Source organism: Sus scrofa, chromosome 16 (genome assembly GCF_000003025.6).
Source record: "Sus scrofa isolate TJ Tabasco breed Duroc chromosome 16, Sscrofa11.1, whole genome shotgun sequence".
NCBI classification, from domain to species: domain Eukaryota; kingdom Metazoa; phylum Chordata; class Mammalia; order Artiodactyla; family Suidae; genus Sus; species Sus scrofa.
In genome coordinates this window covers 26,142,475-26,170,459 of record NC_010458.4, presented here as the reverse complement: position 1 = coordinate 26,170,459, position 27,985 = coordinate 26,142,475, and the positions used below count along the sequence as shown (strand labels likewise).

At 38.7% G+C, this 27,985-nt stretch overlaps 1 protein-coding gene across 2 annotated transcripts in view; it reads left to right on the top strand.

The window, feature by feature from the left end:
• The window catches only part of PLCXD3 (phosphatidylinositol specific phospholipase C X domain containing 3), a 203,781-nt gene extending 178,119 nt beyond the window's left edge, over positions 1 to 25,662 (top strand). The window contains exons 3-4 of one of the 2 annotated variants that reach the window (XM_021077041.1): positions 1,313 to 1,380; positions 24,703 to 25,662. In XM_021077041.1, coding sequence (XP_020932700.1) covers positions 1,313 to 1,379 — 67 coding nt within the window. In that variant the 3' untranslated portion in view covers position 1,380; positions 24,703 to 25,662. Of the gene's footprint in view, positions 1 to 1,312; positions 9,684 to 24,702 lie in introns of those variants that run through there. The other variant, XM_021077042.1, reaches the window with a different exon arrangement.

The following is a 27,985-nucleotide window of genomic DNA, read 5'->3' as shown; positions in this document are numbered from 1 at the left end:
CAGAAAAGTTGCAAAAATATTAGAGAAAATTTTCACATATGCTTTCCTTGGAGTCATCTGTTAATTAATACTTTTTAAATATCAGGCTCTTATCTATAACATAGTGTGTTGTAAAGTATTATTCCCATTCAAGAAGCAATTAAGATGTCATAACTGAAAACTTTAAGAATCTGTATTTTTTAAGACATTCATAAAATAGATTTTCATTCAAAAGGCATATATGCTTAAGCACCACAGAGAATATAAAAATAAAGCCAATGACTCATATAAGAAGAGGAAAAAGGAAAATGTAAAAGTGTATAAACTGTACATCTCAAGATGTATGATATATGGGGGGTGTAGGTGTGCTCTTTAGTCTGGATAAGATGTTGAATTCTTACTGTGGGGGAAGTGACAGGCAATTCTGAAAGAGACCATTTCCAGAAGATGATGGCAATATAGTCAAATAAATTCTATACTGGGAGAAAATTATAGTCTCGGTAATGTCAAATCATTTCTTCCTAATCACTGCTAATCACGAGAGATCCAGAAGGCATTAGCTCAGTCCTTGGGGCCACAGTTGAAACCACTGGCCAAATTAAATTGACCTTATTCCTAAGACAAAGATTTTTTGAATTAAGGCAGTGGATAGGGAGTTTCCTTCATGGCCCAGTGGTTGGTGAAACCAACTAGAATCCATGAGGATGCAGGTTCAATCCCTGGCCTCACTCAATGGGTTAAGGATCCGGTGTTGCCGTGAGCTGTGTTGTAGGTCACAGATGTGGTTCTGATCTGGCATTGCTGTGGCTGTGGCATGGGCTGGCAGCTGTAGCTCCCATTGGACCCATAGCCTGGGAACTTCCACATGCTTCAGGTGCTGCCCTAAAAAAAGCAAAAAAAAAAAAAAAAAAAGACAGTGGATAAAGTAAAGTGGTGTGTGTGTGTGAATATTTAGGAGCACTATGGGATTTTCTGTAGCTTACTTCTCATCTTGAAAGTTTTTATTAATAATTGAAAACTTAGATGCTCGCATGTAATTAGATCCTCCACAAGGCTATATTTCCAAATTTTAGCTGCCATTTCAGCAGGCATAATTTCTTATGATGTTTCAAGAAGGAAAGACCCTTCCAAGTGGCTATTACCATGTAAAAATAAGTTTTTAAGCTAACACTGAAAAATCAAAAAAAGTACTAGCAGCTCACGAGGCAAAAGTGATTTTTTTGTCTTATTTACCAGTAATTACCAACACCTTCCTTTACTAACAGGATGGCTTAATAAACCAGAAGTTTATTTATTTATTTATTTTTTTAACCAGAAGTTTATTTTTTCACAGTTCATCTGGAGGTTGGAAATCTGAACTGAAGGTATCAGCAAGGCTGGTTAATTCACAGAGGCTCTGAGGTAAAAACTTCCATGCTTCTTTCCTAGATCCTGGTAGTTGTAGGAAATTCTCAGAAGTCCTTGATTAATGGGTGAATCATTCCTGTCTCTGGTTCCTAGTCCACAATGCCTTCTCTATATTTATCTCTGTGTCCTCTTCTCTTCTTCTTCTTATTCTTTTTTTTTTGTCTTTTTTGCCTTTTCTAGGGCTGCACCCACGGCATATGGAGGTTCCCAGGCTAGGGGTCTAATCGGAGCTGTAGCCGCCAGCCTACACCACAGCCACAGCAACGACAGATCCTTAACCCACTGAGCAAGGCCAGGGATCGAACCAGCAACTTCATGGTTCCTAGTCAGATTCGTTAACCACTGAGCCACGACGGGAACTCCCTCCTCTCCTCTTATACGGACACCATAACTGGAGATAGGGCCCACCTTAATCCAGTCATGGTGCCCTTATAAGAAAAGGAGAGGACACAGAGATAACTGTGGTCACTGCTGTGGTGCAGGGTTTGATCTCTGGCCCAGGAACTTCCATATGCCTCAGGCCACCCCCCCAAAAAAAATACTGAAAAATAAAATTTGAATTATTAGTGTGTAAAAACCTATTTGGAACATATATTTTCTTATATACTGACAATACAACAAAGAAATACAAGTCCTGGACACCAAATAGGATCATGTTACATTGCTATGTAACTATAAAAATGTTCTGATCAACCAGTGTGTCATTTTCTTAGAACTCCCCCATTACACGTCACTGTAGATGACGGTGTTATGAGCCAGTAGCAGCAGAGATGAAAGAGATGCGAGGGATTCTGACTGAATTTTGACAATATATAGATCAGGACGTTATGGAGTGAGAAGGAAAGAAAACATAAGGTTGACTCCAAAGAAAATTTGATTTGATATGAGCTGAAAGGAGGCAAACAATGAAAGAGTAACTAAAGGGGAAAACTTGGGTAGGTAAGGATTCGGTTTTGGACACACTTGTTCCATAAACCCATAAACTCCAAGTGAAGATGCCACGGAAACAGTTGCATATGTGTGTTTGGATTTCAAGGGGAAGTTCCAAGATGTAATCATTCAAGTGTTGTTAGGATTTAAATCCATGAGACTTAAAGAGATTACCAAGGAAATAAGTGTAACTATTTCTATATCTTAACAATAATGATTATTTTTAATAACATAGATCATAACTTATCATATGTGCTTATGGGGATGAACGCAAATCATTTTTTCCACAAGTTCTTGTGTCCACACTCCATTTTGTTTAGAACTTGGCCTTCACAAGCCTTCTTTTGTTACCATTCAACACCAGGGATCTGCTGGCAGATCTTTTGTTACCATTCAACACCTGGCAGAGGTCACGACAATGAATGAGCTTGTTGCTAATCCTTTAAATTATTTCCATAGAAATTTAATGGTACAGATCAATAGAGAAAGTTATTAAAAGGCAACTTGGGAGAATAAAGAGGCAAATAAACATCCTGTTGATCAGTGAACATTAAAGAGTCTTCTCATTCAGTAATTTGCTTTAGGACCTACCTAGGAAATACTCCATCCTATTTTTCAGTGCCTAAAATATTTGATTATTTGACAAAATAAACACATTGCCTATGCTTTGACTAGAATGTTATATATATATATCTGCCCAACAAGTTATAAACACATATTTATCGACGCACTCAAACAAAAGGACAAGCTCTGATTTGCCAATGGCATGCCAACCTAAGCAATTCACTAATATAAGTTCGGAATCACAAAACCTCTTCTTGACTTGAGAAATTTCCAATAGATCCCGCTGTCTTCCTGTACCTGTTGTTTTCGAGTGAAGACCTTCCTACCAAGGCAGTTAAAAGGAAAGCAATTTTGGTGCAAAGAATAATGTGTAATCCAGTGTTTCACGTGTTTTCATCAGTTTAGCCACAAAGATGTCAGTCATACACCCAAGCCTAAATTAAATATCCATAATCTCAACAAATAGCTGACCTCTCAAAGAGAAGAGACAGTCTTTCATTCATTGAATTAGTCTTTTCATTGAATGCCCCTTTTTTCCCAGGTAATCTACTATATGCTGCAGATGCAGAAGTGAATGGAATATAAACCTACTTGTCCTCCTGGAAAAAGATTTACATTATAGCAAGGAAAACTGAAACTAATGATTATGCAAATAGTTACATAATCACAAATGTGATGTATGAAGTGAATTTAATGAGTATAAGTGAGTGTACATACAAAAGCATTACCTGACTTAATCTAAGTATCATAGCAGGCTCCTAGAAGAAGTGATGCTTTAATTGAGTTCTAAAGGACAAGTGGGTGCCAGGTAAATAAAGAGGAAGGAAAGTTCAAGCAGAGCTTGGGGAGAAGTACTAAGTGGAAGCATGGAATGCTCAGGAATTAGAAAGAATTCCAGTGAGGCTCATGAAGGTTGAGAGGGAATGGGCTTGAGACAGAGGTTATGGAAGATCTTGTGGATTGTGAGAAGCATTCCAAACTATTTTAAAGGCAGTCTCATGCCATTAAAGATGCGAGGCAAGTAATCATATTTGTTTGTTAAAAGATTACTCTGGATGCTATATGGAGTATAAAGTAGAAGAACCAAAAAAAATATTTTGTAAGAATTTAGAAAAGAGATGATGATGGTTTGGACTATAGCAAGGGCAGTTGAAGTGAAAAAATGTAGGTGGGTTTATTATTTTATGTGTGTGTGTGTCTTTTTTTTTTTTATGGCCATGCCCATGGCATATGGAGGTTCCCAGGGTAGGGGTCGAATTGGAGCTGTAGCTGTCAGCCCACACCACAGCCACAGCAATGTGGGATCTGAACCACGTCTGCGACCTACAACATAGCTCATGGCAAAGTCGGATCCTTAACCCACTGAGTGAGGCCAGGGATTGAACCTGTGTCCTCATGGATACTAGTCAGATTCCCACTGAGCCACAATGAGAACTCCTGGTGGGTTTATAAACAGGATTTAGTCTTTGACTCAATATGACGGTCAGGAAGAAATGGGTCTAAGATTATTCCCATGATTCTAACTTGAGAAAAATTAAGAAATTGTGCTAATTATGAAAATGGAAGAGATTCCAAGATGCACACATTTGGAATGATGTATCATTGGTTCAAACCTTGGGAATAATGAATTTTAGATACTGTGTGATGGTGTGGGTAGCTCTTGAGAAGGCAGATGGGTGAACTGGCTGAAGATATTAATCGTAGGACAAGGTGAGCATCTCCAGATGTGCTTAGGAAGAGAACTTAGATGGAAACAAAGCCCCCTCTCAATTATTGAATGATGACAACAGGACACAGACATAACCAAAGGATATATCATTAATAGATATCCTTTGTGATGTGGGCCCTCAAGTTAACTTTAACTTTCCTTACCAATCTTTTCCACCTATAGGTAAGTAGCTTCCTTGTGTTTTAGTCCTACTCAGATAAGATTTGAGCCATCTTGTTAGTGGGAATGAAGAAGTGAAGCAATATTGCTAAGAAATTTATCTCCCTAAGAAACAGTAAAGGCTAAAATTTTAAGTATAAAAGAATATATATTAGATGAAAATTTCACATTATAAACAGAAACCAGAGGCGAATATCAAGAAAACAGAGTTCATTGAGTATAAATTCTCAACACTGACCTAGCAGTATATAAAGTATTTTAAAAATGCTTGCTATACATCAGGTTTATGATTAATCAAGGGTAATGATGCATAGATGAAATATATTTAAGTATTAAGTGGCACAAATTTCAAAACCAACATATGCTCAAACATTTGAAAAATCATTTGATAGACTATGTTGTATCTACATCTGAGGATACAGAAATGAATAAAATATTAGTTTCATTATGGAAAGTTAATTTTGAGGGGAAAACAGAGGAACATCAAGCAATTACAAGTGTAATCAATATGCATTTCCATGGGAACATGTAAATTAGATCAATGAAGTTGGTGGGGGAATGGGACATTGGTTGAGGTTGATGTTAAAACGTGCATGCGCTAAATGGGAAATACCGGAAGGATTTTACAAGTGTAAGGCAGCATGACAAAAGAATGGAAGAATGAAAGATTGTGGTGGGCTCAGAGACTGATATATAGGCGTATGGAGGGAATTGATAGAAGATTCTGGAATGATGGATTGGAGTTTAGCGCTATGGGTGTTATCCTATAGGTAATGAGGGAGGACATGACCCATTCCCAAGATGGAGGTGAGTCATATTCTGGCATGAGACCTAGATCTGGATATTAGTTGAACAGAATGTTACCTAAGTCATTGCAAGACTATGACAAATTGTGTTCAAAAGAGAACACAACTGCTCGACATTAGTAAAGCTAAATCTATCAAGTGTGAACCGTAAGTACTCTGTGTGATGACAAGAGTATCACTAGGCAAGTGGGTTTCAGGAATGGGTGCATAACAAAAAGCAGGAGTAGTGTAAAATTTAGGGTCCAAAGGCCTGGGGAAACCAAAGATTTGTTTAATTGGCCTCTGGCTAGGACATGTATGAGTTGGCCTGATTAAAAAGAATATAGACATCAGGAGGCATGTATGGTTGTTGAAGAAGAGGCTGGCATAATCAGAAGATATTTTAGAAGAATTGCACTGGGGTATGATGAAAGATGGAGGAGAGATAAAGTAAAAAGAGATCATGAGAGTGTTCTTTGTTCTTTTGTCAAAGTGAAAGTTCTGTCTCTTAGAAAGAATTTGTAAGTGGGCCTCAGCACCATGTTGGTTGTTGTCCAGGGCATCCTGCCTTAGTCACCTTTAAGTTTTAGCCCAAAAGCCTGTGTCTGGAAATCAATACAGAAGGAGCTAAGTTGTAGGCTCAAGTCTATTTAGGAGTCTACTATGAAATTTCCTGAAGTTCTCAACTCTCCATTTCCATTATTTCCATACGCCACGAATCCTGACTTTTTATACAGGATTATGCACCACAGTGTAGCAGAAAGAACTTGAGCTCTGACCACATGTTTTTAAAATGATTGATGAAATTACCTTGTGACAGAAGATGTCTGTCCAAAGGAAAAAAAATTATATGGCTTAAGTATCTGCACTTCGAGCTGCAATCGCTTCCGCAAAGAGGTTCTGCAGACTGGTCACTGCTTTTTAATGATTCCATTGACGTCAGATGGTGTCTAGTACAACCAGCTATTTTCGTATCAATTGAAAATACAGCAGCTATCTCTCTTCTGAATTTGATCACGGAGCAACAATGAAATGCATGCCACTGTCATAAGGTAGATGAACAGGCACTTCTGGGTTATGTTAGAGAGAATATGAGTTTTTCTCAAGCTGCCCTGGAGCAATGGTTGCAGTTGTCAATTGTACAAATCACTGGCTGCTTTTTCTTAATGTATTTGCAAGGAAAGAAGAAAGGGAATATTTCATTCTGCTGATCTGAGAGTAACCACAAGAAAGCCAAGCATAGTACACAGTCTTCAGGAAAACAGCAAGATTATCAATGCAGGGCAAGGAAGCGAGCAAGTGTAAAATGGTTCATGTCCTTTTCTCCATCTTAATGTTGATTCCCTTGATGAAAAAGAAAGTGGATGATCAGGTTCAGGGCCAAGAAGTTTTTCTGGGTCCCAGGACTCTGAGGGGCACTTTCCGTGACTTTGAGACTGTGATTCCCGAAATTAATCTGAATATAACCAATTGGATGTATTCTTATGCAGATGTTACTGAAAAATATCTCCTGATATTACCAGACAGTAATCTCTGGAGTACAAAACATTACATATAAGCACACAGCAGCAGCAGGACGACCATTGTTTCTCAGCAGAATCCTCAGAGTAGCTTTGAACATATTTTCATGGGCTTTCATATTTTGAGTAGAAATAAAGCAAACAGTGATCAACAAACATCACATGAAACGTGTTCAATAAATGTCCCTTGACCACAATAACAGAGGTCATGTAGCAGATGTTTAAATCTCCCTATATAAAATCAGTTTCTTGTATATAGAATTTTGTTGGTTTCAGAAGGTATGAACTCATTATTTTCAAAAATATGAGGGTGAGGAGGGGAGAAATAAATATTCAAGTTCAAACCCATAAATATCAAACTCAAAATCATCAACTTTTTGTGACGACCTTGCTTTCCTAGATAAATACAGACATTTCAGCAAGACCCTTTATTTGCTGGTCTGTATTATATGATGGCACTTTATAAATTCTGAATTTTAAATTGCATATGATAATATCAGCTCCCAAATGTCAGGCATCATGATGAATTGGCTTTTCAACTTTTCAAGCCATTCGCTTTCTTTGCCTCCAAAATGTCAAATGTAAAGTTTCCTGATAACAAAGCTGTGCAAGGCATGTTATTATTTTTTTTTTGCAGCAATCATAATGTTTAATGGACAATCCTTCCAAAGCTTGTTTTATATGTAAAAGCCTATGTTCTTTGCCTGATATTCTAATTGTTCAGACGGAGTCACTTTTTAAGTAAGTTAATCAATAAAATCCAACCCCCAATATAGTAAACTTGAAATGATTGATTTCTCCTACTTCTATTGTACTAAAATTTGTGTTAAAACTGTTCATCCAATGCTTAATTAATCTCTTATTTTTAATTTGTCATTTGTTCCAGACACACAGATGTTCATTTGCCCTTTTGGAAAGTGGAGGTAGCACAGCTAAAAAAAGAATTTCAAGGCTCATGAATTTTTCTTCACTAACATCTTAATCTAGCAAAACTGACATAAGAATTGCACCTTGTATTTCATGGAATGTTGTTACGAAGAAATACTGAAAACTGGACTATTATGCCTTTTTATGTTCATCAAAGCTCAAATGAAACCCTCATTATCAAAAAATACAGAAATTAACTCACACACTCATTCATTCAGTACGTATTTATTCATAGAATAGCTACCAGGTTCCATGCATTAGGCTAGGTAAGAAATGCAAGGATAAATAAATTTCTGGCTTGGAGGAGTTGGAATTTAAGGTGGGAACAGGCTGTACCATAGCCATGGACAGTAGGAGCTCATAGGTCCAAGGCTATTCATGCCTTCCTTCTGGACATGACTTTGAAATTAAGTTCCTAAACTTCTAAAAATGAATATTATGCAACAATTCTTGAAAAATTTACCTAAACTGTAATCTAACATAGCTCTGAAGGACATCCTTTCCTTGCTGAGGTCACATTCCCAGTCCTCTTTACTGTTGTGCTCAGCAATGCCTCCCCTATAACCTAAATCAGGGCACCATGCCCTTATATGTTCCAAAACACACACAAACGCAGGTTTCCTAACATGAAAATAATTGCATGTATTGCTCCATTTTCAGCAAATTACTTCTCCATTTTCTATTTTATCTCAGGAAAACAAGTTGGCCTTCCAGTCAGTGCTAATGGTCCCAAGCTTGTCTTTTTTTGTGGAGGGACCATCTAACTCTCAGATGGCTTGACTAACAAGAAAAAAATGTCAACACAGAAGCCTCAAAAACCCTTCCTCCATACTGGCAACAGGAGAGAATAAATATAGTCATATTATATATGCATCAAATAGCTCTGGAAAAATACACAAGAAGATGGTAACATCGGCTGCCTCCAGGATTGGGACTTGAATGGCTTAGAGGCGGTGATTGTAAGAACATTCTCACTGAATGCCTTTGTAAGCCTTTTAGACATGCGAAATGTGCATCCATTTCCTATTTAAACACACACACACACACACACACACACACACACACACGCTAGTGGGTTTGGTCGAGAATAGAACATTCTCAGGCCCACTAAACAGAATATTCACACATAGTTTCAAGACCTTTCATTGATCTCACTCTCCTCTAAACCAGAGGTCCCAAAATGCTCTGTGATTTTCTCTCCCTGATCAAGCCAGCATTCTTTTCCTCATTCTATTTTCCTTTCCTGCGCTATCTTTTTTAGCATCCTAAATGCCTACAATTGCCAGCTTTATATTTGCCCCCACCCGCACCTGCTCCCGCCTCATGCCCAAGGTAGTTCAAAGTCTCTGGGAAGCTGCCTTTGTGAATTAAGTCAGGGGAACAATATTGTGTAGAATCTGCTGGTGACATATGAACACATTTTCCCCTCTCTGTGCTTCTGCCCCTGTGCTCCATGTAGAAATTTTATTCCTTATAAAATAAAACCAAGTGAATGTATTAAAAATATAGGAAACTTTGTGAATTCTCATCTACCTCTCTCTATGATGACCTGTGATCTCAGATGAGGCCACAGATCTGTGAGCCTCCCAGATGCAAAGGTGACATAAAAGCATTCATTGTTGGAGTTTCTGTTGTGGCTTAGCAGGTTAAGGACCCAACCTTGTCTCTGGGAGGATATGTGTTCCATCCCTGGTCTCACTCAGTGGGCTAAGAATCCAGTGTTGCTGCAAGCTTCGTTGGCCACTGACGTGGCTTGGATCCCTTTTTGCTGTGGCTGTGGTATAGGCCAGCAGCTGCAGTTTCCTTTCAAACCCTGGCCTGGGAACTTCCATATGTCACAGGTGTAGCTGCAAAAAAAAAAAAAAAAAAAAAAAAAAAAAAAAAAAACCCGTGTTGCCTTGAAAGTGAAAATGGTCAGCCTCATTCAGCTGTCCCCAAGATGTCAAAAGGGAAGGATGCGCTCTTCCTGCTGGTTAAGGACTTCTTGAAGTCACATAACTTATTCCTCATCTCTGGCAACCAGTGAGTAACCTAAGGAAGTATTTTCTTCCTTCCTTCAATGGAAAAAAAAAAAAAAAGACCTACTTTTTTCTCCCTAAAGTTCCTTTTATAGAGGATATACTGCTATCTTTGCCTGAATGAATCCAGGTACTTAACTATAATATCTAAAATGACATTTTAAATGAAATATGAGTCATATATTTCAAGAAAGAAGTGCCTTTCTTTTAAGTGATATTCTATTTTGAGTGAATGCCGTAGATAGCAGATCTAGAATATGGAGTAAATCTGTTACAATAATCCTCAAAAAAAAAGAAAATATTGCCGTTGATAGGATTCATGACTATGCTACCTTTTCAAATCCCATTCTAAAAGAAAACAAGCATACTCATTGTTCTCTTTTCTAAGGGTATGAAGAGGTGTCTTTTCTTAGAATTTAGTCTGCTCCTAGGAAATTAAGGACAATATAATTTTATCCTAAACTGGGTTTGGTGTATTTAACTGTTAAACCTCTTAACAGGACATACAGTAAGGCGTTTATGTAGAATGTCTTGAGGGAGCTTCTGTTGTGGCACAGCAGAAATAAATCTGACTGGCATACATGAGGATCCGGCATTGCTATGAGTTGTGGTGTGGGTCACAGATGTGATTCTGATCCCACGTTGCTGTGGCTGTGGTGTAGGCCGGCAGCTGTAGCTCCGATTCGACCCCTAGCATAGGAACTTCCATATGCCGTGGGTATGGCCCTAAAAAGCAAAAAAATAAAAATAAAAAAGAATGTCTTGGAGTTCCCACTGTAGCGCAGTGGAAACAAATCTGACTAGGAACCGTGAGGTTGCGGGTTCAATCCCTGGCCTCACTCAGTGGGTTAAGGATCTGGTGTTGCCATGAGCTGTGGTGTAGGTCGCAGGCGCGGCTCAGATCCTGCATTGCTGTGGCTGTGACGTAGGCCAGCAGCTGTAGCTCCGATTTGAACCCTAGCCGCGAACCTCCATATGCCACAGGAGCTGCCCTAAAAAGCAAAAAAAAAAAAAAAAAAAAAAAAAAAGTCTTGATCACTCGCTTAAAATAGGTGCGTATTTTTATATCTTGTTTCTCCAAATATGCTACATGATCCTTGAGAAAGAGAGCCAAATCTTATTTAATCCACAGTATCTGGCTCAGTGTCTGACAAATAATAAGCCTTCAAGAAATGGTTGAATAATAACTTGAGAGACTAGAGTTGAGAAACCACAGGGAGAGAGCAAGACGCAGCCTGGAGAAGAAACATTTGGGCTAGTGTGAATAAACCATTTCCTCAAGGATTAGTATCTTCAAAAGGAAAATCAATTGACTGTAAATAAATAAATAAACAAGATATTTTGCTTTACTTGTGGAGGAAAATGGTCCATCTGCTTTGAAAATTGAAAATGATTATTTATAAAATACGTGTAATGAATTCAAAGGAAAAGTAAACTTATGTAGTTCTCAAATTATAATCAATCAAAGCAAGGGCTCTAAGGAGGAAAAAGAATGAAAAAGGGAAGATAAGAGGGGGGAAAAGCAGGGTAGGTTAAGGGAGAAAATTAATGAAGGGACTAAGAGGCAAGACTGTGCAGGACAGAAGTGAGGATACAAAGGGGTGGATGTTTCCAAGATGTTGGCTGGTTGTTCATTTTACTTATTTGCCTTATGAAACCCAGAGTAAATTATTCTTAATCAGCTTAGTCAGCAATTTGATACTTTATATGATAGTTATTACCTTTCTTTAGTGATGAATGAATCAATTGACTGCTGTTCAGTGTTCATGTGCTTGATCATTGAATGGTTTGCTCTGCAGTTTGCCACTGAAATACAGTAACTGAGAAACATAGCCTGGTGTTCCTATGAAATCGCCCTGAGAATTGGCCTATCCTGAAAACTAGCTGGCCATGATCCCTGTCTGGATTCTGCCCCAGAAGAATAGACAGCCTCAACATTTTTCTCAATAAGAAAGGGAGTATCAATTGAAGGGTGTTACCCTAATAGCAATAATACCTAGCACTCCTTAGATAACTGCCATGTACTCACTCATAGATGCCGGGATTCACCTTTTACATTCATCATCACTTTCACTGAAAACAGGCCATGGGCCAAAGGCAGCCCTGTGCAGGTATGGTGCCTACAAAACCTGCTACATGCAACCACAACTGCTGTCCAGTTATGCTGTTTAGTGGAATTTGAACTTGAAAAGTTCATCTTGGGAATAAGGGATAAAGAGAGGTTTGTCTCTCTGTATTTGAGAGCTGAGAAGCCAGTAAAATTGTATGGAACTGAGAAGGGATTGGATGAAGTAGAAAAGAGAATGAGGCTGCCAAAAAAACATCCCTAGTGATGTGACAGCTAGAGGACTGTTTTCCCAAAGATGTCTACAGGTTAATTTGAATTTGTTCATGTGTATGTGATACATACTCTGATATACTTCAGGAAAGTCTTCTTTTCACACAAAATTACCTTGTATGGGAGCTTATTCTTTGTTGATTCATTTTGTGAAGGGGGCTGCGTTTGTGTGTGTGTGTGTGTGTGTGTGTGTGTGTATGGAAAATATCTATGTCTTATCTTAGAGTATTGGAGAGCAACAAAATTCAAGACAGCAATTCAGTTCACAAAATCAGAGCCACCTGGTGGAAGCAGGTGTCCAAAGTCAGAGGTGACCGTGAGATCAAGGCCCTCTGGCCATCTTGGAAAGGGCTCTGGTCATCCACAGTCCAGGGTTTGGGGCGCAAATCAATCCCCTTTAGAGCTGAAGGGATGGGGAGAACTCCAGATACACAGTACATAAATATTTGCTTTAAACAAAGTACTTTCCCTACAACTAAGTTATTACAGTAACCACAGGCAAAAGTTTTGTTCATCTGTTGCCTGTTAGAAGGCTAAAGGTCTTCGTGTTGATTAAATCTCCTGAATAAAAGCAAGATTTCTGCTTTCCTGTAAGAACTTTGTTTTTAAATTAGGTTGTCCCTAGAGAACTAAGGCAACATGTTAAATATGTAATTGTTTCTCTGCAGCTTCAGCGTTTATTTCTCTTAAACTCCCAGAGACCTGGGCTAAGGTAGTGCAAAGGCACAAATATTTGGTGGTCAAAGGACTTGTTTGATTATCTCTGATAAAACATTTCTATAAAGACCTCATTTGAATTTTCTATAAAATGGTCATTGAAGACTTTGCGCATTTTGTTTTTCCCTGTCCATGGCAGAGATGACATTTGCTCATCAGACTTTTAGCGGTACTCTACTACCCAGAAAAAGACTACATTTCCCAGCCAACCCTATCTTCTTACATGATGTGACATGTGACTAGATTCTAGCCAACAAAATAAATGAGGAAGTGTTCTGTGAGACATCTGGAAAGTTTTCATAAATGGAAAGGGAAAAATAATTTGGGGGGCTTACTTCTTGCTGACAGCCTGAAACTCAGATGTGGCGGTGAGTGCTCCAGCAGCCATCTTAGACCAAAAGATGGGAACCTGGAGAATGATGGATTAGAAAATAGGAGCTTGGGTCCTTGGTGGCAGTATGAGGAGTTATCAAACAAGCTTGGGATTCATTACATCTGACCTTCCTTTACATAAAAGAGAAATAGCTGCTAATTGTTTAAACTATTTTTATTTGGGTCTCTCAATTTTACACAGCAATTCTAACTCTCTGTCTCTTATATAAGGATATGTATTATCAGTTTCTTGTAGAGTTATTGCCAGGAAAGACTGATGGGTTTACTTCATATCTCATTGTCTTTGCTTTCTTTTGGCCCAGTCTACCATGAAGAGCAGAGTTGGATTTCGTGGCTGTTTGCAGTAATGTCTCTTGCCCCAGGGTGTTGGTATAATGATTTCCATCCCTTTTCTCCACCCTCAGCCTAACCAATTCCCACATCCCCTAGCAGTTTACCTCCATTTGAATAGTTCACTTGAATATTTTTATAAACTTCCTGAAAAATGTTTTTTAAAAAACATAATCATAGGATTTAGTATAATCTGCTGACTAGGTGAAAATGCCTTTTAAAAAGGAATAATACGGGAAAGGCAATAGTATAGGAAAGGACAACTGTGACTTAAATCATTGATATTTAAATCCTAAAACTACTTGGGTTTTTTTTTGGGGGGGAGGGGTTTAGCTAAACTCACAGCATATGGAAGTTCCCCAGGCCCAGATCAAATCCGAGCCACAGCTTTGACCTACACCACAGCAATGGCAACAATGCCAGACCCTTAACCCACTGCGCTAGGCCAGGGATTGAACACATACCACCTCAGAGAAAACATGGGTTCCTTAACCCACTGCACCACAATAGGGACTCCTAGTTAGTCTTTCTCAGTTGAAAAAAATCAAAGCCAAAGACTACATCGATCTATATCTATATCTATGTATGTATACACAATTCATATTATAAATAAATATAGTTCTTATGCTGTTGCTTCCTTTGTATACATGGAACTTGGTATTCCAACACAGGCGACTTACAGGTATGAAATTAATCCGTGTTGGATGTGAACTTCTATGATAACAGTTAATGAGGGGCATATCCAGGATCTAAATCCAAGACTTTCTGCATCCAAAGCCTCTGTTCTCTGTTCATACTACTTCCTATGTGTGGAAAATTATTATTTCTAAGGCACAGTCTCCAGAAAAAGCTAATCTGCTAAGAGCCATCAGTCCCTTTCCTCTTGAAAGTTTTTCTTTTTTAAAATTTTATGGCTGCACCCACAGCATATGAAGTTCCCAGGCCAGGGACTGAATCCAAGCCACAGCTGAGGCAACACCAGAACCTTTAACCCACATCACCAGGTGGAGGATCAAACCTGAGCCTCCTCAGTGACCAGAGCTGCTGCAGTCTGGTTCTAAACCTACTGTGTCACAGCAGGAGCTCTCACGAGATTTTTTTTTTTAGTTAGAAGAAATAGAAAATAAAGCTACACAAATCCCACAGTTGCACATTTGTCTCTAATCTGATGCGTGAGTGTCTTGACTTTACATCGACACACCTCCTGTCCCTCTTCTACCTGTTCTTCCGCTTCCTCCAAGATGTGGTGGAAATTTCTCAGATCTTCAGGGATTTGCCATAGGTATAAACACATTGGAGAGAAGTATGGGGTGATTTTCACCACATTATATAAATAAATGCAGAAAATAGAAGTCTTATTTTTATTGGAACATAGTTCTGACTGCAGTGTCTCTTGTGAGTGGATAAAGCTGTGCTCACAGTCGACGATTTTGGTAAACTTGCTATCAATAGAAGAAAGCCCTATTTCCTCCCAACAATCTCCTATTTAAATACAAAGATTTCCTCAAGCGGATTATTTGGAAAATATAACTCAATAGAGTATGTTTTTTTGCTAAGAAATGTCCTGAAAGAACCTTTTAAAATCCCAGAGAGAGAATTGCCTTAACCTCTCCTGGACAAATGTTCTAGTTTCCAGAAGTGTACTGGTCCCCTCTCTTCACTCCCCAGTCAGTACTTGCCTTAGAATAGTGACCATGTTTGCATCCACTGGTCCCCACTATTGACTCTTCTAGGGCATGGACTACAGCAGGGTGTCAGGAAGCCATAGAGAGGTGATTCAACAAATACAAAAATAAAATGAGTTGCTAATTTAAGTCCCTCTTGCCAATTTCCTGTTCTTCACAGAGAGATCTGTTCATGCCCACAGGTAAGCTATTCTTTTATTTGAAGATTTGCAGTCCTCTCTGCACTCTTCTCTCCCAGCCATTCGTGTTTGTTTTATTATGTTATTCTTTTCTAGTTTGATGTGGTTCTTGGTCTTTTGACTGCTCCCTTCCCTTTATGAGTGGGGAACTAACTCTTCATTGATAAATCAAGAGCAGTTCCAACAGCAATGACATTGATTAACCAAGAGTAATTCTACCAGCAATGACACTAGGGCATGCTAATTAGAATGTCACAGAAGATTCGGCAGACTGGCATAGATGGCTCTCCCCCGGGAGACCCAGTGTCATTGCTGAGCCCTGGACTCCATGATACACTTGACATCCTCTTACATGGCAAGTGTAAGGCATGAGATTTTGTTATTAATCAATTATTCTAATTAAGAAAGATTAGTATAATTAGTCCTTAAGTGGATTGCCAATTTCCAAAGAATTTAAATACCACTAAACATAATAGAAAAAATCATGGTGCAATTTTTTTTTTTTCAAAATCTAGAAAGTATTTCAAGATCTCACATAAAGCATTTTGCCCAGTTCCTGGAATATAATAACTTCTCAAAAATGGAATCAGTTTTATATTAAAGGGGATTGTTATGTTTAGACATGCCAATAACAAAGGATAAATAAAACATAAAAGCAAAGCTCCTTATAGGTCAGAGGCAGGAGAGGATTTCTTCTAATAGCAAAACTCACAGAAGCTAAAGCTCCTAGGAATCAGTCTGTCCTCTACCTCATGTTCCAATTCCCACCTCCATTCCCAAACACAATCTTACTCCCTTGCCAGTCTTATTAAACAAATAGTCTTTAATCTCCTAAGTATGCCTTCCAGAATTCAGTGGATAATAAAATAGGTAAATTCATATCTGAAACTAAACTTACAGCCTAGTATAGAAAGTGTGCATTGCAGAATCTGAGATGAATATTAACAGGTAGGAAGTTTATTAGGGAGTGTTCCTGGGATCAACAGTGGGGAGAGAAAAGGAATCAGTATTGGAAAGAGGGAGAATTGGGGTTATGATGCATTCAAATCAAGCCCTCAGCCAATCCCATTGGAAGATACAAATTTAGCTGGGAGTCTCTAAGAGTTGTTTCAAGTTGGGTCAACAGGTCCGCACATTGCTTTCCCAAGTCAATTGGTCAACTGAGTAAGCTGCCCTGGGAAAGGGTTGTGGAGTTAAATGAGATTGGTTCTCTGCAGTCGAGACAATCCTCAAAGAAGCAGAGAGCTCTTAGCAGATTGGAAATAAATCTTCTTTTTTCTGTGTGTGTATGTGTGTGTGTATGTTTTTAATTTTTAATTTTTTCATTTTTTTATTACTCAAATGAATGTATCACATCTGTAGTTGTATAATGATCATAACAATCTGATTTCACAGGATTTCCATCCCACAGCCCAAGCACATCTCCCCACCCCCCAAACTGTCTCCTCCGGAGACCATAAGTTTTTCAATGTATGTGAGTCAGCATCTGTTCTACAAAGAAGTTCAGTCTGTCCTTTTTTCAGATTCCACATGTCAGTAAAAGCATTTGATGTTGGTGTCTCTTTGTACAGCTGACTTCACTTAACATGATAGTTTCTAGGTCCATCCATGTTGCTAAAAATGCTGGTATTTCATTCTTTTTGATGGCTGAGTAATATTCCATTGTGTATATGTACCACCTCTTCTGGATCCACTCCTCTGTCGATGGACATTTAGGTTGTTTCCATGTCTTGGCTATTGTAAATAGTGCTGCAATGAACATTGAAGTACATGTGTCTTCGTGAGTCATGGTTTTCTCTGGATAGATGCCCAGGAGTGGGATTGCTGGGTCAAATGGGAGTTCTATTTTTAGTTTTCTGAAGAATCTCCATACTGCTTTCCACAGTGGTTGCACCAATTGACAATCCCACCAACAGTGTACTAGGGTTCCTTTTTCTCCACACCCTCTCCAGCACTTCTTGTTTGTAGACTTTTGGATAATGGCCCTTCTGGCTGGTGTAAGGTGGTACCTCATGGTGGTTTTGATTTGCATTTCTCTAATCATGAGTGATGTTGAACATCTTTTCATGTGTTTCTCGGCCATCTGTATGTCTTCTTTGGAGAACTGTCTGTTTAGATCTTCTGCCCATTTTTGGATGGGCTTGTTTGTTTTTTTGGTATGGAGATGCAGAAGGTGTTTATAAATTTTGGAGATGAATCCCTTGTCAGTCAATTCATTTGCAAAGATCTTCTCCCATTCTGTGGGTTGTCTTTTCGTGTTGTTTAGGGTTTCCTTTGCTGTGCAGAAACTTTTTAAGTTTAATTAGGTCCCATTTGTTTATTTTTCTTTTTATTGTCAATACTCTGATAGGTGGGTCTGAGAAGATGTTGCTGTCGTTTATGTCAGAGAGTGTTTGGCCTATGTTTTCCTCTAGGAGTTTTATAGTATCTGGTCTTATATCTAGGTCTTTAATCCATTTGGAGTTTATTTTTGTGTATGGTGTTAGGGAGTGTTTTAATTTCCTTCTTTTCCATGTGGCTGTCCAGTTTTCCCAGCACTGCTTATTGAACAAGCTGTCCTTTCTCCATTGTATATTCTTGCCTCCTTTGTCATAGATTAGTTGGCTGTAAGTGCATGGGTTTAATTCTGGGCTTTCTATCCTGTTCCGCTGATCTATATGTCTGTCTTTGTGCCAGTACCATGCAGTTTTGACGACTGTTGCTTTGTAGTATAGTCTGAAGTCCGGGAGACTGATTCCTCCAGCTCCATTTTTCGATCCTCTCAATAGACGTGGAAAAAGCCTTTGACAAAATCCAACACCCATTTCTGATAAAAACCCTTCAGAAAGTGGGCATAACCGGAACCTACCTCAACATGATAAAGGCCATAAACGACAAACCCACAGCGAACATAATTCTCAATGGTGAAAAGCTGAAAGAATTCCCACTGAGATCAGGAACAAGACAAGGATGTCTGCTCTCACCACTACTCTTCAACATAGTTCTGGGAGTCCTAGCCACAGCAATCAGAGAAGTAAAAGAAATAAAAGGAATCCAAATTGGAAAGGAAGAAGTAAAACTATCGCTATTTGCAGATGACATGATGCTATACATAGAGAATCCTAAAGACTCTACCAGAAAACTGTTAGAGCTTATCCACGAATTTGGCAACGTTGCAGGATACAAAACCAATACACAGAAATCGATAGCATTTCTATATACTAACAATGAAAAAGCAGAAAAGGAAATTAGGGAAGCAATCCCATTTACCATCGCATCCAAAAGAATAAAATACCTAGGAATAAACTTGCCTAAAGAAACAAAAGACCTGTACTCTGAAAACTACAGGCCACTGATGAAAGAAATCAAAGATGACACAAAGAGATGGAAAGATATACCATGCTCATGGATTGGAAGAGTTAATATTATCAAAATGACTATACTACCCAAGGCAATCTACAGATTCAATGCAATCCCTATCGAATTACCAAGGACATGTTTCACAGAACTTGAACAAAATATTTTAAAGTTTGTATGGAAGTACAAAAGACCCAGAATAGCCAAAGACATCCTGAAAAAGGGAATAAATCTTCTATCCTGAAGGGAGATCAAAGTGGCACAGACCAGCCTCCACACAGTGTATACATCTTCTTCATTTAAGTTTTCCAAAGTTGATTGGTATTTTTAGAATCATCTCTCCTTGGTTTATGCATGTGCACAATATATTGATGTCTCCTGATTGGTATTATAACTACCACTTCTAAGTAATAAAAATATTATAACTTTGTGGATGGTAAAATTTGAAAGCACCAAATGGGTTGTTATGTTCATACCTCCTTTTGCAAATAGAGTATCTTTCCCATCTCTCTTGCCCAGATGTTGCTAAGTAATTTACAGCTCAAGAAAGGCTAATGGAGGTATAAACAATGCACAGATGCCTTTCTGATTTCCTTTATTGTATTCCTCCTCTGGGAGGTGTTATGGAAATCAACCCTTGGCTTTGCCAGGGTTCCTTGAGGAAGTTGATCATAATGGAAAAAGAGCATGAGAACAAAGAGCAGCTCTGTTCTTCCCATCAGAGAAAGTGATTGAAGGTAATGTGTCAACATACCATCAGAAGTCAGACTTTTGGAAGATTGTTTCACAAAGGATTTAATTATGATGCATAAGCAAAAATTTGTATCCTAGAATATGCAGAAATGTGATAGTAGCTGTTGAGTCCCTTACTTAATGGCTTCACTCATTCACCAACAAATCTCTGTGGTCTCACTAAGAACCTTGAATATCTGGTACTAAGTAAACAGATACAGCTACTTTTTCATGGAGAATGCAGAATAGCGGGGTAAGTATTTTAATGAAGAAAGTGTAATATAGTCCAAGGTATTAGCAGGAGCACAAGCAGGGTGCTAAGCTAAACTAAGAAATTCTCTGAGTTCTCCAAAAAGAAGGAACATTTAATCTGAGACCTGAAAAATGGGCTGGATTTAGATTCTCAAAGAGGTCAGGGAAAGTGTTCCAAGTAAAGGGAACATTGTATGTAAAGGTTCGGAGGAAAAAGAGAGGGTGGTACGCTTTAGAAAATAACCCAAGGAGTAGTATCTATTCAAAGGAAATGGTGAGAGAAGCAGAGTTAGAAGTCAAGAGGGAGCAAAGGACTATATACCATGAAGGACGCTGTAAACCGTGTTGAAGGGCTCAGACTTTATTGTGATGACATAGTGAAGCCATTGAAAGATTTAAAGCAGAGAAAAGATATAAACAAGATGCCATTTCATAAAAGAAATGGCTTTGGTGGCAGTGGGGAGAGCAAGACTGGAAGCAGAAACCAGGAAGGAGGAAAAACATGATGATGGACTTTACTCAGATATGGGTTCTGGAGACAGACAAACATGATTCAATTCAAGCGTTACTTGACAACTCCAATCATGAGTACTTAATGATTGACTAGGTGATGAGGGGAAGAGTTGAGGAGCCAAGGAACACTGCCAAGTCTCTAATTTGGGCAATTTTCTGGAGGATAGTGCCCTTGACTGTGTCAGGGAAAGCTAGAGGAGAGAAGATCAGGATGGAGCTGGCAAATTCACTTTTGCACCTCTGAGATTTGCGGTTCCTTTGAGATCTTGAGGGGTAAGTTTCAGTAGCAATTTGACTTTGCCTTGGGGACTCCCTTGGCTGAATATGTCCATTAAAAGCCATGAGAAAGGAGGATATTGACCAGGGAGAGTTTAGAGGAACAAAAAGAGTAGCAAAATTAGAGCCATGAGGAAAATCAATGTTCGAGGACTGAGCAGAGAACAGTCACAAATGCATCTGCAAAAACAGCATGCTAAGTCTTAGGAAGAAAACAAAGAAGAGTTTGGCAGAGACTTTTATTTGAGCACCAATGTGCTTCCTCTTCTTTCTAGACTATTTTTCCCAGCGTCCAGGAATTTCGGTCTTGCCGTATGATTAAGCTCTAATTAATGGAATAATGGAATGGGAGCCAAAGTGTTGAAGGCCAATTTCAAAGCCAATGTATAAAAATCTCCCATAATGATCTTTCTCTTCTTTATCTAGTGGCTCAATGTCAATACCCAGAGGAAGCCAGAAACCTTCCTTATCCCTTGAGGAAAAACACTACTGGACTTGGAGAAGTAAACTTCTTTTGTGTTAAGTCACCAAGATTTAGGGATGCATCTACTGCAGCAGGAGCATTGCCTTTACTTCTACAGTGTAGAATCACAGAAGCCAAGGGAAGAAGCTGTTTCAAAAAGCAGGGAGCATTCAACAAAGTCAAATGACGCCCGGCTGAGGAGTCAAGCAAGTTACATAAGGGAAAGATTTGCAGCAAATAGGTCCTGAGTGACCTGCATGTATCAAGATTTACAACTGAAGATTTTAGAATAAACCTAAACATATCTAGGATCTTGTTTTAAGGCTGTTTCTGCTCTTATAAATCAATTTGACTCTCTTGACAAACTTTGTGTAGGGGTATTTTCGATGTCATTTTTCAGTCAAATAAGACTTCTGAGATTGGTTACACGATTGGATTTTGATTTATTGACTTGGTCCTCAGTTTTTGACTGACCAAGTAGATGATTTAAATCTCTGCCCCAAATTGGATGAAAAAACAAAGGCTGTTCAAAGTGTCAGAGAAAAAAATTGGAATTTATAGTAATCAATCAATCAACAGCTGTTTTGCCTGGCTGAAACAATTATACCTGCTGTGAATTGTTTGGCTTTTCTAAATCAGTGATTCAAACCTAAATTCTACACACGCTAAAACCTTAGTGTATGTATAAAAGCCGTAAAATCCTAGTTAAAAGCATAGAGGTCCAGAACTCCAAGTCCAAATAGTCTAACTCAAATAGGTCTGGGTCTAAGAATTCACGTTTTTTTTTAACAAGCATTTCTGATGACTCTGATAGGCATGGTCCTTAGCCCATTCTTTGCTAAACACTTATCTGCATCTACTGGAATGCTGTAAAACACAAATTTGTCCTCAAAAGAGGAACGGCAACTAAACCTTAGGTAATTGGCATCAGAAGAAAATTTGAAAAAAATTAGGATAGCTTTTTTCATAAAGCAGTGGAAGGGAGAATTAATTATAAAAGGCAATGTCACATTTTTCTTTCCTTATACATTTACAGGCGTTATTTACTCCATTATTATATATTTTTCCTCATTGTGAAATTTCAAATACAATATTAATTCGATAAGGAAATTTTCTCCTTTCAGAGCTCCAGAATACAATTAGCAGGTAATACAGCAAGCTCCTACAGTACTTTGTTGCATTATGAACTCATTATGAAAACAAGAATGGCTTTTACCAATCTTCAGATGCACAGAAAGTCAGCTAAAGATAATATGACCTACTACATTCTGCTAGTACCTGAGGCCGGTGCCTTCGGCTGCTCGCACAATGCTTATTTGCCATTAAAATTTCATTTACTCCCATTAAATAAATTTCTGAAAGAATTTTTCTATTGGTAGCAATTTCACATGTGGAAAAGTGAGCAACTGAGACTTTTAGAAGCTTGTATATGAGAGTTCTACAGGGACTCCATATTCAATGCCTGGCCTGAGCTAATCCAATCAATTTGGGAAAATGGAAGGAAGGGAGAGACGGAGAAAGGAGAGGTTGCAGTTAGCCAACTCCAAGTGACCAGAATAACCAGTTTTAACGATATGAACCTGTGCAGCAGCTATCGTCCATGACTATAGCATAGCATAGCTTCATAGGGAATATCTACTCTTGAAAAGCGAAGTTAAAAGGATAATCGGTTATACATATAAACATAGACCAAAATTTGAAAGCCAGTTTTCATCAAGTAAAGTACCACATTTTACACAATAGCCTCGTTCTAACAGAATCTTATTTCTCAGCAAACTCCCCATTTAAGAGAGCCCTCTCACTCCTATCCTTTATAACAAAGAAGAGAGCCTCCCACTCCTGTCCTATCAGGATGCATTTCCATTTAAAACACTCATTCTTCTGTTTTCCATTTATTCTCTCTAGATCTCAGTTTCCTCATTTGTAAAGATGGGGAAGTAATACAACTAACTTTATTAAGTTGTGAGAATTAAATTAGATAATGTAGGTAAAATGTTTAGGAAAATGTCTGGTATTTTGTAAGTCTTACACAAATGTTGTTGAAGAAAAATACTAGGCACAGGTGTTTCTGCCATTCCCCCCATATGTATACATTCTTTGCTTTTCCCAAAAATCACACAATGCAATAGTACCCATGAGAAAAAGAGGGTTAGGAGCAGATAATGCAAAATTTAGGGCACATTTTAAGCAGGAGACTAACAAAAACAGTAAGATTCCTAAAGATAATAGCAGAATTAAAAATCCAATAGCCTTGGCCCCCAAATCTGAGTTAGTCTACCTTTTGATGTCTCAACCCCTGGAACTCAAACTTCCCCCTTGGAAATAAAGGTATTTAAAAAAAAAAAAAAAAAACTCTTTAAAAAAGAACAGTTAAGTCCAAAATAAAAATGTGATTCAGAAGTTTGTTCTTTTTTTGTCGTTATTTTCTGGGTTTTTTTTTTTTTTTTTTTTTTTTTTTTCTTTTTGCTATTTCTTTGGGCCGCTCCCGCGGCATATGGAGGTTCCCAGGCTAGGGGTTGAATTGGAGCTGCAGCCACCGGCCTACGCCAGAGCCACAGCAACGCGGGATCCGAGCCGCGTCTGCAACCTACACCACAGCTCGCGGCAACGCCGGATCGTTAACCCACTGAGCAAGGGCAGGGACCGAACCTGCAACCTCATGGTTCCTAGTCGGATTCGTTAACCACTGCGCCACGACGGGAACTCCTATTTTCTGGTTTTAATGCACAAAATTGCCCACCTTTTCAATCTGCATTTATGCTTTTCTCAGGTAGTTAGCATAACAGACAGTAGAGCAAGTCTTCACACCATTGAACCAGCCACTGCTTGCATGAAAGGAAAACATTTGGAGACTTGTCAGCCTTCCCTTTTTTCTAATCTCTTCAAATATCATTGAAGTTTGTACTTTATTTAACCGTAAAAAAGCTGAACCTTGATCACTTCCAATAACGAACCCACTAGGAAAAATGATGTTTGGTCCAATTTGGTTTTTGTGTTATGCTGACATCATTCCCCTAATTACCAATTGAATATGAGTTGATTTGCATTTAAAAATATGTGCTGTAGCAGAACAGACTGTAGATGCAATTTTTAAAAATCCAGAGTTGAGAATTGTGCTATGATAAAGAGTGCCTCAGAGGTCCAACTCCTCCATATTCTTTCCAGATGTAATTTGAGCCCAATTATTGAAGGACTCAAAAGGCTGTAGAAATTTGGAATAGTGTGTGCACTGGTGCACCCTGGTGGTTAGCAAAGGATGGTCAGACTTGATATATTTGGCTAATACACTAACCAAAGAAAGCACCTCTATTCTTTTAACTTCCTTTATATCTCAGTCAGTAATAAACAAACAAATAAAACAACTCTGAGCTTTCTCAAAGGATATTCTTTTGTTGTTATTTTGTTTTCCTCCCTTTGATCATCACTTCTTGCCTTTTTTTTTCTTTTTTCTTTTCTCATTTCTCCTTCAGAACTGAGGTGGAAAATGAGTGAATTTCTCCTGCTATTTTAAAAACAAGAGCTGTGTTCCTGAAAGATTTTAACTCCTAGATCCTTTAAGGGAATTAATGGGAATGTGATATGACAACAAACAGCAGTTCTCAAATGGTTTGTGGACCCTCATCAAGACAACTGATGCTCCCATGGACTACTATTCATACACATTCTTCCTGCTCTTATTGGGAAACAGTATCACCAGATGAAAGAGGAACTAAGAACTGCTATGGATAAGGCATCAACTCCAGCACCAGCAGCAAAAAAATAAGTCTCACAATGTTTTCAGCATTTTTCTACTAGATACATGGCTACAGCCTACATGGAATATAGCCACACTCTAAGGATCCCAGTGGTAGAAAAAGCATAATGCAGAACCCAGCTCACATCACTCCATCTCTCTACAGCTCCAGGCTGCACAAATTTCTTTGACAGGTAAAGTGTTCTGAGGTCTTGCCTTTAATGTGTCAATGTATGAACAGTAGTCGTGCTAAAGCGGGCACCTGCTGAGTTTTACATAGATGAAGTTGATGGAACCTTCCCCACATTAGTTGTGATTATCAATAAAAGAAAAGCCAGCAGATCTCAGAAGAATGCAAAACTCCACTCCTCCTCAAATTGGAGAGGCTGAGTGAGGAAAGGTAAGATCATCTTATGGTAATATACTTAGAGAGGGGTGGCCTTTGTAAACATGTTTTGGATCCCCTCATCCTTGCAGCCATTTCCCGTGGCGTCCATCATACTGCATCTGCCATATTTCACAGACCCTCCACGTAGACTCGGAACCCCTAATAGTTCTGGCCACACGTCCCTGAGACTGTATTTTTTCTGTATAATTGTCAAATCCAATGGATAAAAAGAAGTCCTTCTTTGGCTAATGTCGATACCTTTTTTTTTTTGGTCTTTTTAGAGCTGCACCCAAGGCATATGGAGGTTCCCAAGCTAGGGGTAGAATCAGAGCTGTAACCACTGGTCTACACCACAGCCACAGCAATGTCAGATCTGAGGGCGTCTGCAACCTACACCACAGGTTAACGAGCTTAACCTTAACTCACTGGGCGAGGCCGGGGATGGAACCCGAGTCCACGTGGATGCTAGTTGGGTTCGTTAACTGCTGAACCATGATGGGAACTCCATGATGCTGGTATCATGTTTGGCCTAATTGTCCAATCCCATACCCTCCTCTCAGAAATGATCTTCTTCTGATGGTTCTTTTTATGAGTTTCCATCAATGCCCCTCTCAATATCACTTTCACTCTGATGGCTTGCTCCTTCATTTCTACCTCTCTCAGCATCTTAGCTTCATTTTCTTTTTTTAAAATTTTTCATTTTTTATTATAGTTGATTTACAATATTGTGCCAATTTCTGCTGTACAGCAAAGGGACACAAATATAGATATAGATATACATTTCCTTTCATATATTATCCATTTTCTTATCCGCAGACTTTGCCGGGTCTGTAGTATTTCTGATACCCTGTAGCATTAACCTGCTTGCAGCTTTGGCTTGCCAGGAGGTCAAAACTGAACCCATATCTACAGTATATAATACAGTACAGTATATAATACAGTATATAATACTGTATAGCCAGGTATACACTCTGGTCTAATCAGCTATGGGTGGTGATAAGCATGCTATCCATGCATTAAGCCCCACAGAGAGCACTGGGCAAAAGCCAACTAACTATAAGTTTATGGTATAAGAGTTCTTCACTCTGTGGCCCCAACCCATCTCTACCCTAATCCATTATTTCTTACTAGGTCCCTGTCCCCCCCCATCAATCCTTGGCTACCTCCACAATGGAAGTTTTGCCATTTTTGCCTTTTTTTTTCATAGTTAGGGAAGTATCATTCTCTCCGTCTAAAATGTCCTCTACCCTTTCTTTGTCTGAAAAGTTTTTTTTTAAGATCTAAGCTCATCTTCTCTGGAATAATTTCCTTAGCCTTGTAGGCACTGCTGTCATCTCTAAATTCCCATTCTCCTTTGTATTTGTTCCATTTCAGTACATCTTAGTAGTTACCATACCCTATGGGTCCTGTTCACTAACTTGTCTTCCCTAATAGCATGTGAACCTCAGCAGATACATGTCTATCTCTTAAGTCATCATAGCTTCATCATCAGTGCTTGGGACTGTGTCAGGAATGCCATAGAGATGCAAAAAAGATTTTCTGAAAGCATCCATATATAAGGGAATAAGGTATTTGGAGTGAAAACAGAAATAGTGAATCAGAGATTAGTAAAAGAGGAAGAAAAAAATGATGGTACTCAGTCTATAAATGACAGTTGTTCTCTCAAAGTGCTTTTTGCCAAACAAATATACACCTGTGCTAGGCAAATTTTTACTGCATCAGTTGACTCCTGAATCCAGTAAGGCTACATTTATGGTGAAAGAAATTGGTATTATAGCTTATATACCCTGAATACCATTAAAATAAACCTCCTTTCTATAAAATAAATAGTAGCTTTTCTTAATGTTGACATCCTGGGCAAATTCTTAACATAGTAAAATTTGAAACTGGTCAGCACTATTAAATCTTTCTAACTTGTGTTAATCTGGGATAAAAATAGGAGATAAGAAAAGAGTTTTTGTTTATGGAAAATTTAAGAATCATGTACTTTTAAAACAATGAATTCTATCAATTATTTGCAATTGCGAATAAACTACCCCAAAACTAAGGGGCCTAAAACAACAATCTTTTATTTTAAGATTTTATGTTCCATGAATTCAATTAGGATTCAGCTGTGTCCTCTTCTTCACATGTCATTGAGTGTGGTCAATTAGTGATATTTAGCTAGAAGCTGAGCTGTGGTGAAAAGTTCAAGATGGCTTTCTCACATTCCTGGTGCCTGCCTGAGGATGGCTGGGAGATTAGGCTCAGTCCATGGAGTCTTAGGACCTCTTCAGCAGGGAAGCCGAACTTTATATACGACAGCTCCAGCCTCCAAGAGACTAAGGTAAAAGCTGCCATCCTCCTAAAGATCAAAGCAGTGACAGGCTGGGCTAGATTTAAGGGTGTGGAGGAATAGACTTGATGGGGGAGTGGCTTATGATACTGATACAGGCAGAGAGGAAATAAAGGTGGGCATCCTGGAGACAGCTACCACAGAAATAAAACTGAATTTCTTTTAAAAAGAGACAGTAGGAGTTCCCGTCGTGGCTCAGTGGTTAAGGAATCTGACTAGGAACCATGAGATTGTGGGTTCATCCCTGGCCTTGCTCAGTGGGTTAAGGTTCAAGGTTGCCGTGAGATGTGGTGTAGG